Source organism: Scyliorhinus canicula, chromosome 4 (assembly GCF_902713615.1).
Source record: "Scyliorhinus canicula chromosome 4, sScyCan1.1, whole genome shotgun sequence".
NCBI classification, from domain to species: domain Eukaryota; kingdom Metazoa; phylum Chordata; class Chondrichthyes; order Carcharhiniformes; family Scyliorhinidae; genus Scyliorhinus; species Scyliorhinus canicula.
In genome coordinates, this window is record NC_052149.1 from 44,505,382 (window position 1) to 44,521,610 (window position 16,229).

At 49.9% G+C, this 16,229-nt stretch overlaps 1 protein-coding gene across 6 annotated transcripts in view; it reads right to left on the reverse strand.

The window, feature by feature from the left end:
- dmap1 (DNA methyltransferase 1 associated protein 1) overlaps positions 1-16,229 on the reverse strand; it is a 79,964-nt gene that overhangs the window by 32,244 nt on the left and 31,491 nt on the right. For all 6 annotated transcript variants that reach the window (XM_038794138.1, XM_038794139.1, XM_038794137.1 and 3 more), the window contains 2 exons: positions 15,468-15,653; positions 6,732-6,803 (listed from right to left, as the gene is read on the reverse strand). In XM_038794138.1, the coding sequence (XP_038650066.1) occupies positions 6,732-6,803; positions 15,468-15,653 (258 nt within the window). The remainder of the gene's footprint in view (positions 1-6,731; positions 6,804-15,467; positions 15,654-16,229) is intronic.

Consider the following 16,229-nt stretch of genomic DNA (forward strand, 5'->3'; position numbering starts at 1 on the left):
TCTTCCACGATAATTCTCATTAGCTGCGAACAAAGATCATTTTTACGCTAACTTGTGATCCTCATATACCAATGTTCTATTTGTTTAGGATATGCTGGTTTGACTATTGCTAAATCAAGAAAAATAATGAAATCAAAAATCCCTTAAATAATCAAAAAGGAGTGGGGGCTAGGTTGCCACTGGAGTCGTTGACGGCGCTCCAGTTGATGTAGAAGGGCCGCCACGAGTTTGCATGTGGGCGGAATGGCCGGCGTGATCACGCGCATACGCGGACCAGCCGGCGTATTTCTGCGCAAGCGCTGGGGTTCTCTTCTCCACGCCAGCCCCTGAGCAATACGGCGGAGCCCTACAGGGGCCCAGCGCCGAGGAAAGAGGTGCCCCCTTGGAACAAGCCCGCCCACAGATCGGTGGGCCCCGATTACGGGACAGGGCAACGTGGTGGCCCTCCCTGGGGTCGGATCCCTTCATGCCCCCCTCAGGATGGTCCCCGCATACCTACTTGCCAGGTCCATGTGTGAGGGGAGTAATTCACACCAGCGGGACTGGCCAAAAATGGACGGCCGCTCGGCCCAATGGGGCCTGGGGAAATGCCGGGGGGGCCGCTGTCAACAGACCCCTACCGGCGTGGCGGGGATCCCCGCCCCCCCACCCGAAAAGCGGCGCCAGAGTATAGGGCAGCCAGTGAGCCAGTGTCGGGGGGGGGGGGGGAGGAGATTCGCGCCTCCCTCCTGGGCTTCTCCGACCCAGCGCAGGGTTGGAGAATCCTGGCCATAGTATTTGTTAAGACGAGGTTATTAACAGAGTCCAATCACAAAGTTGGACTTAACCACAAAACATGAACTTTAAAAATGTTTTTGTTTTTTTTTAAATAATTTTTATTCAAAGTTTCACAACATATCAATAACAAAAGAAATCAAGAAAAGACAGAAACCCCCCCCCCCCATATATACAAAAAATAAAAATAAATTAGCACCCGTCACTAGCAATGAACAACTATAAACGCCCCCCTCAGCCCAAAACACGCCCCCCCCCCCCCCTCCCCGCGGGTTGCTGCTGCTGCTGGCCTCTTGTTCTACTGTTCTGCCAGGAAATCTAGGAATGGTTGCCACCTCTTGAAGAACCCCTGCACTGAACCCCTTAGGGAAAATTTCCTTACTACGCCCTTCCAAAATTCCCCCAGCGCTGGGCATGCCCAGAACATATGGGCATGATTTGCTGGGCCGAATACACCCGTCCTCGTTCCCAAAAAACCGGCTCATCCTTGTCCCGGTCATGTGAGCCCTATGCAGCACCTTAAACTGTATGAGGCTAAGCCTCGCACAAGAAGAGGAGTTCACCCTTCCTAGCATCCGCCCACGTCCCCTCCTCAATCTCCTCACCCAGCTCGTCCTCCCATTTACCCTTCAGCTCCTCCACCGAGGTCTCGTCTACCTCCTGCATCACTTGGTACGTTTCCGAGATCCTCCCCTCTCCAACCCACACCCCCAAGAGCACCCTGTCCTGGACCCCACGCGGCGGCAACAGAGGGAACTCCGCCACCTGCCGCCTGACAAACGCCCGTACCTGCATGTACCTAAAGGTGTTCCCCGGGGGGAGCCCGAACTTCCCTTCCAGCTCACCCAGGCTCGCAAACTTCCCGTCCACGAACAGGTCCCTCAACCTCCTAACACCTGCCCTGTGCCAACTCCGGAACCCGCCATCAATTCTCCCCGGGACAAACCGGTGGTTCCCCCGTATCGGGGACCCCATCGAGGCCCCCACCTCCCCCCTGTGCCGTCGCCTTTGCCCCCACATTTTGAGGGTAGCCGCCACCACCGGACTCGTGGTGTACCTCGTTGGAGAGAGCGGCAGCGGCGCCGTTACCACTGCCTCCAGGCTCGTGCTCACACAGGACGCCATCTCCATCCTCTTCCATGCTGCCCCTTCCCCGTCCATCACCCACTTACGCACCATCGCTGCGTTGGCAGCCCAATAATACACAGAGGTTGGGCAGCGCCAGCCCCCCCCTATCCCTGCCCCGCTCCAGAAACACCCTTCTCACCCTCGGGGTTTCGTGCGCCCACACAAATCCCGCAATGCTCCTGTTAACCCGCCTGAAAAAGGCCTTCGGGATAAGGATGGGGAGGCACTGGAACAGGAACAGAAATCTCGGGAGCACCGTCATCTTGACTGATTGCACCCTACCCGCCAGAGACAGCGGCAGCATATCCCACCTCTTAAACTCCTCCTCCATTTGCTCCACCAGCCTCGTCAGGTTAAGCTTATGTAAGGCCCCCCACAGCTCCTGGCCACCTGGACCCCCAAGTACCTGAAGCTCCTCTCCGCCCTTTTTAGTGGGAGCCTACTGATCCCCCCCTCATGGTCCCCCCGGGTGTACAACGAACAGCTCGCTCTTCCCCAAGTTGAGCTTGTATCCTGAGAAATCCCCAAATTCCCTAAGAATCGTCATCACCTCCGGCATTCCCCCCCACCGGGTCCGCCACATACAGCAACAGGTCATCCGCGTAGAGCGACACTCGGTGTTCCTCCCCACCTTGAATCAGCCTCCTCCAGTTCCTCGACTCCCTCAGTGCCATGGCCAGGGGTTCAATTGCCAGCGCAAAAAGCAGGGGGGGGACAAGGGACACCCCTGCCTCGTCCTTCGGTATAACCGGAAATACTCCAACCTCCTCCCATCCGTGGCCACGCTCACCATCGGGGCCTCATATAACAGCCTCACCCACCTGACAAACCCCTCCCCAAACCCTGACCTCTCTAACACCTCCCTCAAGTACCCCCACTCAATCCTATCAAAGGTCTTCTCCGCGTCCAACGCCACCACTATCTCCGCCTCCCCCTCCACTGCCGGCATCATTATAACATTCAAGACCCTCCGGATGTTAGTGTTCAGCTGCCTCCCCTTCATGAACCCCGTTTGATCCTCGTGGATAACCTGCGGCACACAGTCCTCTATCCTCGTGGCTAAGGTCTTTGCCAACAGCTTGGCGTCTACATTTAAGAGTGAGATCGGCCTGTATGACCCACACTGCAGGGGATCCTTGTCCCGCTTAAGGATCAAGGAGATCAGCGCCCGAGACATCGTCGGAGGCAGAGCCCCCCCTTCCCTTGCCTCGTTGAAGGTCCTAACCAACAGGGGGCCCAACAGGTCTGCATACATTCTAAAATTCGAACGGGAACCCATCCGGCCCCGGCGCCTTTTCCGACTGCATGCTCCCTATCCCTTTGACCAGCTCAACCGGCGCCCCCAGTCCCTCCACCTGTCCCTCCTCCACCCTCGGGAATCTCAACCGGTCCAAGAAGCGCCCCAACCCCCCCCCCCCCCCCTCCGCTGGGGGTTCTGACCGATACAGTTCCTCATAAAAGTCCCTGAAGACCCCATTAATGTCTACCCCCCTTCGCAACACATTCCCTCCCCTATTCTTAACTCCACCAATCTCCCTGGCCGCATCCCACTTACGGAGCTGGTGCGCCAGCATCCTGCTCGCCATCTCCCCATATTCATACACCGCTCCCTGTGCCTTCCTCCACTGAGCATCCGCCTTTCTGGTGGTCAACAAGTCGAACTCAGCCTGGAGACTACGCCGCTCCCTCAGCAATCTTAGAGGTGAGGCATTCGTTGATTACTGGGACAGGTCGTGACCTACCTATTGTTTTCGGTCTTCTGGGGAAAACACTTTGTTGCATGGAAACCAGCATTAAAAATTTCTGTGAACACACATTTCTTTAAAGCCCCAACATTTAGATAGATAGAGAAATACAGCACAGAACAGGCCCTTCGGCCCACGATGTTGTGCCGAACTTTTGTCCTAGGTTAATCATAGAATTTTGGGCACTAAGGGCAATTTATCATGGCCAATCCACCCAACCTGCACATCTTTGGACTGTGGGACAAAACCGGAGTACCCGGAGGAAACCCACGCACACACGGGGAGGATGTGCAGACTCCACACAGACAGTGACCCAAGTCGAAATCGAACTTGGGACCCTGGAGCTGTGAAGCAATTGTGCTATCCACAATGCTACCGTGCTGCCCTTAAGAAGAAATTAATCTACACTCCATTATTCTACCCTAATCCATGTACCTATCCAATAGCTGCTTGAAGGTCCCTAACGTTTCCGACTCAACTACTTCCACAGGCAGTGCATTCCATGCCCCCACTACTCTCTGGGTAAAGAACCTACCTCTGACATCCCCTCTATATCTTCCACCATTTACCTTAAATTCATGTCCCCTTGTAATGGTTTGTTCCACCCGGGGGAAAAATCTCTGACTGTCTACTCTATCTATTCCCCTGATCGTCTTATAAACCTCTATCAAGTCGTCCCTCATCCTTCTCCGTTCTAATGAGAAAAGGCCTAGCACCCTCAACCTTTCCTCGTAAGACCTACTCTCCATTCCAGGCAACATCCTGGTAAATCTCCTTTGCACCTTTTCCAAAGCTTCCACATCCTTCCTAAAATGAGGTGACCAGAACTGCACACAGTACTCCAAATGTGGCCTGACCAAGGTTTTGTCCAGCTGCATCATCACCTCACGGCTCTTAAATTCAATCCCTCTGCTAATGAACGCTAGCACACCATAGGCCTTCTTCACAGCTCTATCCGCTTGAGTGGCAACTTCCAAAGATCTATGAACATAGACCCCAAGATCTCTCTGCTCCTCTACGTTGCCAAGAACCCTACCGTTAACCCTGTATTCCGCATTCATATTTGTCCTTCCAAAATGGACAACTTCACACTTTTCAGGGTTAAACTCCATCTGCCACTTCTCAGCCCAGCTCTGCATCCTATCTATGTCTCTTTGAAGCCGACAACAGCCCTCCTCACTATCCACAACTCCACCAATCTTTGTATCATCTGCAAATTTACTGACCCACCCTTCAACTCCCTCATCCAAGTCGTTAATGAAAACCACAAGCAGCAGAGGACCCAGAACTGATCCCTGTGGTACGCCACTGGCAACTGGGCTCCAGGCTGAATATTTGCCATCCACCACCACTCTCTGACTTCTATCGGTTAGCCAGTTCGTTATCCAACTGGCCAAATTTCCCACTATCCCATGCCTCCTTACTTTCTGCATAAGCCTACCATGGGGAACCTTATCAAATGCCTTACTAAAATCCATGTACACTACATCCACTGCTTTACCTTCATCCACATGCTTCGTCACCTCCTCAAAGAAGTCAATAAGACTTGTAAGGCAAGACCTACCCCTCACAAATCCGTGCAGACTATCCCTAATCAAGCAGTGTCTTTCCAGATGCTCAGAAATCGTTTCCATTACTTTGCCTACCACCGAAGTAAGACAAACTGGCCTATTCCCTTTTTTGAACAGGGGCACGACATTCGCCACTCTCCAATCCTCTGGTACCACCCCTGTTGACAGCGAGGACGAAAAGATCATTGCCAACGGCTCTGCAATTTCATTTCTTGCTTCCCATAGAATCCTTGGATATATCCCATCAGGCCCGGGGGATTTGTCTATCCTCAAGTTTTTCAAAACACCCAACACATCTTCCTTCCTAACAAGTATCTCCTTGAGCTTACCAGTCTGTTTCACACTGTCCTCTCCAACAATATGGCCCCTCTCGTTTGTAAATACTGAAGAAAAATACTTGTTCAAGACCTCTCCTATCTCTTCAGACTCAATACACAATCTCCCGCTATTGTTCTTGATCGGACCTACCCTCGCTCTAGTCATTCTCATATTTCTCACATGATCTGTAGTTATTAATTAAATGTAGAAAAGGCTTTTGCATAACAAAGTATTTCATTTCTCTTCGGATTTATTTAAATACAATTCTTTTCAAATCCTTTCTGTGAGGAAAAATGGTCAACAAAATCGAGTGTCATAAAACTTGGCCCAATGTTAGAGACAGATTACCATAATTACTTCTATTATTCAATGCGTTTTAAAAAAAAAAAAATCACAAATTGTTTTACAAGTTGATAAGTGCGACCCAAAATTTGTCTTTTTTAACATAACCTGAATCAAGATAGTGCATATGTGAATTGAACTAGTGATGCAAGGTTAAGTACATGAAGGAAATAGAAAGTGGTTTGAACCAATAAACTGTAACCTTTTATCATGAAAGTAAACTGCTTTTTTCCCCTCAGATTTTGTCCAAAGATTTAAAATCAACATTGGCAGTTGGAATTGTGCAGTTCAAATTTGAGAGAAATCTAACCAAACATTTAGATTATAGAAGTGGTATACCAGAGAAATTAACTAGGAGCAAGATTGCTCTCTAAATTGGTCTCACTTTAAAAATGTATCACATACAAGACAGGAGTGTGAAGCAAACCCCAACTACATGCAATGCAATTACAGTAACTATGTAGAAATACATTGCATCATTTGAACCCCAATTGAACATAACAAAATTGACGGATACCCTCTGGCTTTTCTCCCTCCCCAAACTAGTATTTTGCCAAACAACTTTTCAAAAAGCAAATGTTTCTTTAAATGTCTATTATTGTCCTCTTTAAACTTCATTCAATATTGTTAAATATGTGTAAGCATATTTTTTAATTTACGATAATCAGTAAATTTTAAACAGAATAACATCCTCTGAAAAACTGAACATGGTTTAAGGAAGGAGGCCAAGTATTTATACAAATCGAGATAATCATTTGAACTCCCAATACCAAATCATTTAAAAAGTATGATACACTCATATTTATTCCTCTTCCTCATTTTAAAAATGAAATAATTTTTTTTTAAATCTTACCCTTTGACTTCGTAATGTGACACCTGCAGATTTGAAGTCTGGAAATTTGATGCCTGCTGTCTCTGGTACAGCCTGTAAAACAGGAGCAGGCAGAATATATTGATATAGAAGCATGACATCTAGAGAATTGATACAGATATAAAGGAAACTAATTCTGGATACCATATGCAAAGACAGGACAGTCAAGGCTAGGATGTTAAGACTGATCTGTAGTTATTAATTAAATGCAGAAAAGGCTTTTGCATAACAAAGTATTTCATTTCTCTTTGGGTTTATTAGTGTACAAGTTCATTATCTTTTGGTTACACAAAAACAACAGAAGAAATATTATACACAAACACATTCAACTGAAACTTCTATTCAATATAGTAATCACTAATGAGTTTTTAATTAGTGAGCCAAAAATATCTCCAGTAGCAATTCTATTCAGACCTACAAAAAATGCAGCAGTGTGCGTGTTAATTTGTTGTCTCATGTTAAGATGCTATATGCTTCGACTTCCGGTTGCGGCTATGCGGAGCTAAGCCGCACGTTCGGCAGCTCCCGCTTTAATAGGACTTGTGGACTCTTCCAAGGGCCCCAAACGGCACTGATTCAACGATTCCCGGTGGATAAAGGGGTCTGGAGCAAAACCCCCGGGATTTATGGTGCGGACTCGAAGTGGGGCGAGGAGAAAAACGGCAGCAGCTCCCCTGGAAAAGCGGGGGAAGGTCGACAAAATGGCGGCCGGTGGAGCCCCTGAGGAGTGGAGGCAGTGGGCTGAGGAGCAGCAGGCGGCCCTTCTGCGCTATTTTACGGAGCTGAAAGGGGAGTTGTTGGAATCCCTGAAGGTGACAACTAGTAAGCTGCTGGAAACCCAGACAACCCAGGGTGCAGCGGTACTCGAGTTGCAGCAGCAGGCCTCTGAGCGCGAGGAGGTGGTTTCGGCCCTCGTGGGGAAGGTGGAGATACACAAGGCGCTTCATAAAAAGTGGCAAGATCGTTTCGAGGAGATGGAGCTTCGGTCACGGAGGAAGAACCTGCGGATCCTGGGCCTCGAGGAGGGGCTGGAGGGGTCGGACCTGCCGGCCTATGTGGCCGTGCTGTTGAACTCGCTGGTGGGGGCAGGATCCTTCCATCTGCCCCTGGAGCTGGAGGGGGCCCACAGAGTACTGGCCAGACGGCCGAAGGCGAATGAACCCCCGCGGACGGTGCTGGTGCGGTTCCATCGGTTCAGTGACCGGGAGTGTGTTCTCCGATGGGCCAAGAAGGTGAGGAGTAGTAAGTGGGAGAATTCGGTAGTGCGTATCTACCAGGACTGGAGTGCGGAGGTGGCCAAGCGGAGAGCCGGGTTTAACCGGACGAAGGCGGTGCTCCATGGAAAGCAGGTGAAGTTCGGCATGTTGCCGCCTGCGCGCCTGAGGGTCACCTACAAGGACCGGCATCACTACTTTGGGTCCCCAGAGGAAGCGTGGGCCTTTGTGCAGGCTGAAAAGCTGGACTCGAACTAGAGGTTGGGGGCTGTGGGAGTTTTTCTATTTCTGTATCATTGTTTATGCTGTAGCGGGTTATTCTGTTTGTTTCTGTTTTTTCTCTCGCTTTCGGACGATGTCGGTTATGGTTTTGTGTTCTAAGGGGGGTACTGGGGTTTGTGGTTGATCTGTGTCTTTGTTTGTACGGAGTTGGTGGTTGGGTTGGGACTGCGGTTTGGGAGCTGCGTTGGTGGGGTGGGGCAATGTGAAAGCGCGGGCTTTTCTCTGGTTTCCCGTGCTGCGGGACGAGGGGGTGGAGCTGGTGGCGAGGGGCGTGGTTATTAGACCGGGTTTCCCGCCCTGAAGCGGTGCCAAGGAGCTGATGCAGGGGAGGAGGGGGGGAACTCATAATGGGAGGGGTCGGAGTTAGAGCGGGAGCTGCCGGGGTCAGCAGAAGTCAGCTGGTTCACGGGAGTACTATGGAGGGAGCGTCGCAGCTAGGAGGGGTCCTAGCCTGGGGGGGGATACCGGGTTGCTGCTGGATTGGCCAGGGAGGAGATGGCGCGGGTCGGGGGGGGTCAGGGTGAGGTTCTATCGCCGTGGGAAACGGGCCAAATGGGTGCTGGCCAAGGGCGAGCAGTCGATGAGCTATGGCTAGTCGACGGGGGAGGGGGGCGGGGTGCCCCCTGATCCGGCTGATTGCGTGGAACGTGAGGGGGTTGAATGGGCCGGTTAAGCGGGCCCGGGTGTTTTCGCATCTGAAGGCGCACGTGGCCATGCTCCAGGAGACCCACCTGAAGGTGGCGGACCAGGTCCATCTGAGGAAGGGGTGGGTGGGGCAGGTTTTCCACTCAGGGCTCGACTCGAAGAACCAGGGGGTGGCGATCCTGGTGGGGAGGAGGGTGGCGTTTGAGGTTGTGGCTGGTAGTGGCGGCAGATATGTGATGTGAGCGGTAAGCTGCAGGGGGAGAGGGTGGTGTTGGTTAATGTGTACGCCCCAAATTGGGATGATGCTGGTTTCATGAGGCGTATGTTGGGCCGCATTCCTGGCCTGGAGGTGGGGGGGCTTGATCATGGGGTGGGGGGGGACTTCAATACGGTGCTGGATCCCCTACTGGAGCGTTCTAGTTCAAGGACAGGCAGGAGGCCGGCGGCGGCCAAGGTGTTGAGGGGGTTTATGGACCAGATGGGAGGAGTGGATCCCTGGAGGTTCGGGAGGCCGAGGGCTCGGGAGTATTCTTTTTTCTCCCATGTGCACAGGGTTTATTCCCGCATTGATTTCTTTGTTTTGAGTAGGGGACTGGTCCCGAGGGTGGAGGAGGTCGAGTATTCGGCTATTACGATTTCGGACCATACACGGTAGCATAGTGGTTAGCATCAATGCTTCACAGCTCCAGGGTCCCAGGTTCGGTTCCCGGCTGGGTCACTGTCTGTGCGGAGTCTGCACGTCCTCCCCGTGTGTGCGTGGGTTTCCTCCGGGTGCTCTGGTTTCCTCCCACAGTCCAAAGATGTGCGGGTTAGGTGGATTGGCCATGCTAAATTGCCCGTAGTGTCCTAAAAAGTAAGGTTAAGGGGGAGTTGTTGGGTTACGGGTATAGGGTGGATACGTGAGTTTGAGTAGGGTGATCATTGCTCGGCACAACATCGAGGGCCGAAGGGCCTGTTCTGTGCTGTACTGTTCTATGTTCTATAGGGTGGATCTGGAGATGGGGGAGGTGCGGGACCAGCACCCGCTTTGGCATCTGGACGTGGGGTTGTTGGCTGATGAGGAGGCGTGTAGGAGGGTTCGGGGATGTATCGAGAGGTACCTCGAGGTCAATGACACTGGGGAGGTCCAGGGGGGGATGGTGTGGGAGGCTCTGAAGGCAGTGATTAGGGGAGAGCTGATCTCCATCCGAGCCCATAGGGAGAGGAGGGAGAGGGAGAGACTGGTGGAGGAGCTGTTGAGTGTGGATAGGAGGTACGCGGAGGCCCCGGAGGAGGGATTGCTGGGGGAGCGGCGTAGCTTGCAGGCCAAGTTTGATTTATTGACCACCAGAAAGGCAGAGACACAGTGGAGGAAGGCGCAGGGAGCGGTCTATGAGTATGGAGAGAAGGCGAGCAGGATGCTGGCGCACCAGCTTCGTAAGCGGGACGCGGCTAGAGAGATTGGTGGAGTGAAGGATAGAGATGGGAATGTGGTGCGGCAGGGGGCAGAGGTCAATGAGGCCTTTCGGGACTTCTATAGGGAACTGTACCGGTCGGAGCCGCCAGCGGTGGGAGGTGGAATGGAGAGTTTTTTGGACAGGCTCCGATTTCCACGGGTGCAGGAGGAGCAGGTGGAGGGACTGGGGGCGCCAATCGAGTTGGAGGAGCTGGTCAGTGGGATTGACCACGTGCAGTCGGGGAAGGCGCCGGAACCGGATGGGTTCCCGGTTGAATTCTATAAGAAATATGCGGACCTGCTGGGCCCCCTGTTGGTTAGGACCTTCAACGAGGCATGGGATGGGGGGGGGGGGGGGGGGGGGGGGGGGGGTGTTCTGCCCCCGACGATGTCTTCCTGAAGCGTGATAAAGACTCCTTGCAGTGCGGATCATACAGGCCGATTTCACTGCTGAATGTAGACACCAAGTTGCTGGCGAAGATCTTGGCCACTAGAATAGAGGACTGGGTACCGGGGGTGGTACATGAAGATCAGACGGGTTTTGTGAAGGGGAGGCAGCTGAACACTAACGTGCGACGGCTGCTAAATGTGATAATGATGCCGGCAGCAGAAGGAGAGGCGGAGATTGTGGTGGCATTGGATGCGGAGAAGGCCTTTGACAGGGTTGAGTGGGGGTACTTGTGGGAGGTGTTGGAGAGGTTCGGTTTGGGGTGGGGTTTATTAAATGGGTGAGGTTGCTGTATGAGGCCCCGATGGAGAGTGTAGCGACAAATGGGAGGAGGTCCGAGTACTTCAGGCTCCACCGTGGGACGAGGCAGGGGTGCCCCCTGTCCCCCTTGCTTTTTGCGCTGGCAATTGAGCCTCTCGCCATGGCTCTCAGGGAGTCGAGGAGGTGGAGGGGTTTGGTGCGAGGTGGGGAGGAGCACCGAGTGTCGCTGTATGCGGACGATTTGTTGTTGTATGTAGCAGACCCGGTGGGGGGAATGCCGGAGGTGATGGAGATTCTTGCTGAGTTCGGGAGTTTCTCGGGATATAAATTGAACCTGGGCGAGAGTGAGCTGTTTGTCGTACACCCGGGAGATCAAGAGGAGGGGATTGGCAGGCTCCCGCTAAAGAGGGCAGTGAGGATTTTTAGGTACCTGGGGGTTCAGGTGGCTAGGAGCTGGGGGACTCTGCACAAGCTCAATTTTACTAGGTTGGTGGAGCAGATGGAGGAGGAATTTAAAAGGTGGGACATGCTGCCGTTGTCGTTGGCGGGTAGAGTACAGTCCGTTAAAATGACGGTGCTCCCGAGGTTTTTGTTTTTGTTTCAGTGCCTCCCCATTTTCGTTCCGAGGGCCTTTTTTAGGAGGGTGAACAGCAGCATTCTGGGATTTGTTTGGGCGCACGGGACTCCGAGGGTAAGGAGGGTCTTTTTGGAACGGGGCAGGGATAGAGGGGGGCTGGCGCTGCCCAACCTCTCTGGGTACTATTGGGCGGCTAACGACTCGATGGTATGCAAGTAGGTAATGGATGGGGAGGGGGCAGCATGGAAACGGATGGAGAAGGCATCCTGTGGAGGCACGAGCCTGAAGGCACTGGTAACGGCGCCGCTGCCGCTCCCTCCAACGAGGTACACGACGAGCCCGGTGGTGACGGTTACCCTCAAAATTTGGGGGCAGTGGAGGCGACACAGGGGGGAAGCGGGGGGCTCGGTGGAGGCCCCGCTGCGGGGGAACCACCGGTTTGTCCCAGGGAACATGGATGGCGGGTTCCTGGGGTGGCACAAGGCGGGCATTAGGAAGTTGGGAGACCTGTTTATTGATGGGAGGTTCGCGAGCCTTGGTGAATATGTTCAGGTACCTTCAGGTCAAGGCGTTTGCTAGGCGACAGGTGGAGGGGTTCCCTTTGCTGCCCCCGTGGGGGGTAAGGGATAGAGTGCTTTCGGGGGTGTGGGTCGGGGATGGGAAGGTGTCTGGCATCTACCAGGTAATGCAGGAGGTGGGGGAGGCGTCGGTAGAGGTGGAGCTGGGGGAGCAGATTGAGGAGGGGACATGGGCGGACGCCCTGGAGAGGGTGAACTCCGCCTCTTCATGTGCGAGGCTTAGTCTCATCCAGTTCAAGGTGCTGCACCGGGTGGCCCACATGTCCGGATCTAGGATGAGTAGCTTCTTTGGGGCGAAGACAGGTGTTCGGGGAGTCCAGCGAACCATGCCCATATGTTCTGGGCATGCCCGGCACCTGGAGGAGTTCTGGAAGGAGGTGGTGAGGACGGTGTCGAGGGTGGTGGGATCCAGGGTCAGGCCAGGCTGGGGACTCGCGATATTTGGGGTTGGGGTGGAGCCGGGAGTGCAGGAGGCGAAAGAAGCAGATGTCTTGGCCTTTGCGTCCCTAGTAGCCCGGCGGAGGATCTTGCTGCAGTGGAAAGATTCGAGACCTCCGAGCGTGGAGACCTGGATTAATGACATGGCGGGATTCATTCAGCTGGAGAGGGTCAAATTCGCCCTGAGGGGGTCGGTACAAGGGTTCTTTAGGAGCTGGCAGCCTTTCCTCGACTTTCTGGCTCAACGATAAGGTACTAGGTCAGCAGCAGCACCAACCCGGGGTGGGAGGGGGGGTTTTAGGGGGATAGTGTTAAGTTAATTGCTTATTGTTATTTATTTGGTTGTTTATTGGGGTTGGGGGGGGGGGGGGGTTGTTATATGCGTTGTTACAGGTGCCGGGGGGTGTTTATTACTATTATTGTTATTATTGTTTGTTGATATATATTTTTCAAAAAATTCCAATAAAAAATTTTTTTTTAAAAAAAAGATGCTATATGCTTCATGGCACTGTATAGCCTAATACAATTAACCCCATCTCGCAGAAATCTTGAGAATAAATACAAGAATGGTTTATTACAAGCAGAGTCCAAAACCTCCAGCTTACCAAAATATGTAAAAACTTGCAGGCTCACCGCAATCTATGGGAAATGACTTAACATAGAACATACAATGCAGAAGGAGGCCATTCAGCCCATCGAGTCTGCACCGACACACTTAAGCCCTTACTTCCACCCTATCCCCGTAACCCAATAACCCCTCCTAACCTTTTTTGGACACTAAGGGCAATTTATCATGGCCAATCCACCTGACCTGCACGTCTTTGGACTTGCATGATATTCAGTGCAGCATTGAAACAGTGCAGAACTTGGGACTGCTTATCAACCTTCCTACAACCCATTTCTAGAGTTAGTTCAACATTACAACTTAATCCATTTAAAGTAGGAATGTAACATTCCTAAGTCAGTGCCAACATAACATTATATACAATGCATAGATGATTGTAGACAGTTTTACTTTCCAGGGCTAGGAATCTATTAACCATTTCAAGTACAATCAATGGGTCATTTCATGTCTCACTTTATTCTTTAAAAATATTAGCTGCACTTTAATGGATCAGAAGTTTTACAGGTACTACCTGCAAGCAAGGATACTCCATCGTGAATTTTAAAAAAGCGTAAACAATGCTCAAGCTTGTGACAAAAAGTTGAAAGCAATGCTCAAGATAGCCTCAGAGCATTAATTTACTCCAAATGTTGATGCAATATTCAATTGAGTGATAACAGATGTTTCAGAGCAGCAAAGGTAGCAAATAAAATCTAAATATAAGTACCAATAGGTTTAACTTTATTTAGATAACTTGAAGATGAATGCACCAAGGCCAGTACATTGGATCAGGCCAACCATGCAGAATGACTGACACTTTTGCTGTAAATGGGTTGTAAACCTAATAATGGGCTTCAGACAGCTTCATTTTATTTTGTGAACTCTTGACTATATAAAGCTGAAATTCTGATTTTCATTAGTAGTGTTGGCTAAATGCCTAAAAATACCAATGAATTCTGGAAACCAGTCGGTCAAATTATAGGTAATGGACACAGTCAGCAATATTGGAACGCAAGTACGCGGTTGGTCAGTTGTTATATTGTAAACTTGCTAATTTCTTCTGCCTAGGCAGTTTAATCAATAGATTATCATTGCAAATATAAGACACTTCTCTTGCAGCTGACAAAACATACCATTTAGAATATAAAATGGTGGACAGATGTTTTTAGTAAAACTAATTGCATTGGTAATATAATTTCAGAAGGAACTAAAAACATAATCTAGAAATATGATTTAGATTCACTGTTAATACAAAAAGTTAAAATTTAGAATTTATTTTGAAGTCAATTACGTTCTAAAGTTGAAAATGTGAGCCAGATTATCAAAATACAATGGATTTAAGGTCTGAAATTTCTGAGCACTCCCGAAGCAAAAATGTAGTTCTAGCACAAGGGACCAAGACTGATTCAAAACAACGCTGCATTACGCAATCATGAACATTTGGAGTTGCTCTGACTGACAGAGGGGCATCTGATTTTAACCACTGCCCATAAAAAGCTGTGGGACCAGTTTTGAGAGAATGATGACAGCTTCCTAAAGCTTTAGGGTGCCATCTCTCAGGATTTGAAAGCTGTATCTGATTCAGTCAAATCTGCCTTCCTGTTGATTTCTGGACACAGCAACCAGTACCCAACACAATTGTGGTGGCTAGGATCTGCCTTCAGGATGCCATCCTCTCTCTGCTGATTACCACTTAAGTGAGCTTTTGATCCTGCTCATTTAGATGTCGGCTGATCTACATATCTGGATATAGGACCAGAATGGCCATGTACCTGATGCAATATAACAAAATGACAGGACTTGTGCGTAATTTGTTTTTGATCCCTAAAATCGCAGCGGTGCTGTTATTCAAGCATTTGATACTGACTGAAGTAGCAATGTTGAACGTTGTGCTGTAATTTTAAACATAAGAGCCATGAATCTGTCACTTAGGCTTGTAGCAATCCTGTCTGAAGTCATTAAATGCCACTGAATTGCCTGGAACCATGCCAGTGGACTAGGCGTATTAAAAGTAGATGCTGGGAGAAGCAGATCAGTATCAGATTTGAACAACTGCATTAAAAAATACAAGCATTTCCATTTAATTCCTTTTCCTAGTATTTTGTCCAAGTCAAAACAGACTTTTACCAGCGCAAGAATATTATAATCCTAAAGAAGTTCAACATAAAATTCCCAAATATTCTATTCTGGCATGTTCTTTCTTTAAAGAAAATCCAACACATATATTGGCACTTACTGGTTTTTCTGTTTCTTTTTTCTGCGGCAGTTTCTTTTTCGCTGCTTTGCGCTCTGCCCGACGCATTTCTGTCGTATTGTCTGCGGCTGTGATGAGTTTCTGCAAATCTTGTGTTTTCTTTTCTCTTTCTTTTTTTCTCATTTCAATTTTTCTCAATTCCTGTATTAAGTACTCCTCTTCAGCCACCTTTAAGCAAGAGACAGTTGAACATTACAGCAAACAATGCTGACACCTAGTGGGAAACATGCATAATTTCCTACACATCAACTGCAATCAATTTTTCTTTTACTGCAGAGAGAGTGGTTTGTGGGAATGTGAGAAGAGGAGCTCGCTTTCACACTTAATCTTTCTATTCCACAATTCTCCCACACAAATGCAATCTCCTTAAGGAGATTGAGGGAGAGGATAGAGTTCCACAACCAACAACTCTTCCATGGTAACTTACACCTGCCTATTCTTCATGTCCCCTTGAACAGCAGATATTGGTGGACTATTAAAAAGGAATAGTCACATGAACACAACCTTGCTCTCGTGCAACAATTACCCAATTATATTTAGTGATCAGGAGTGTTAACTCTGCCTAAAATTGAACATACATACACAGTCTTACTACATCTCTTCCTAGCTCCAAAGTTTACTCAAAACCTTATTGTTTTGGCCACACCATTTCCTGATTTCTTGCTTGTTACCTTGTTTGTTTTATTGTCCAATTTGTTCCGTTGATGAGTAGCTATTATATTGTACCGCTGTTGGTTGTTGAAA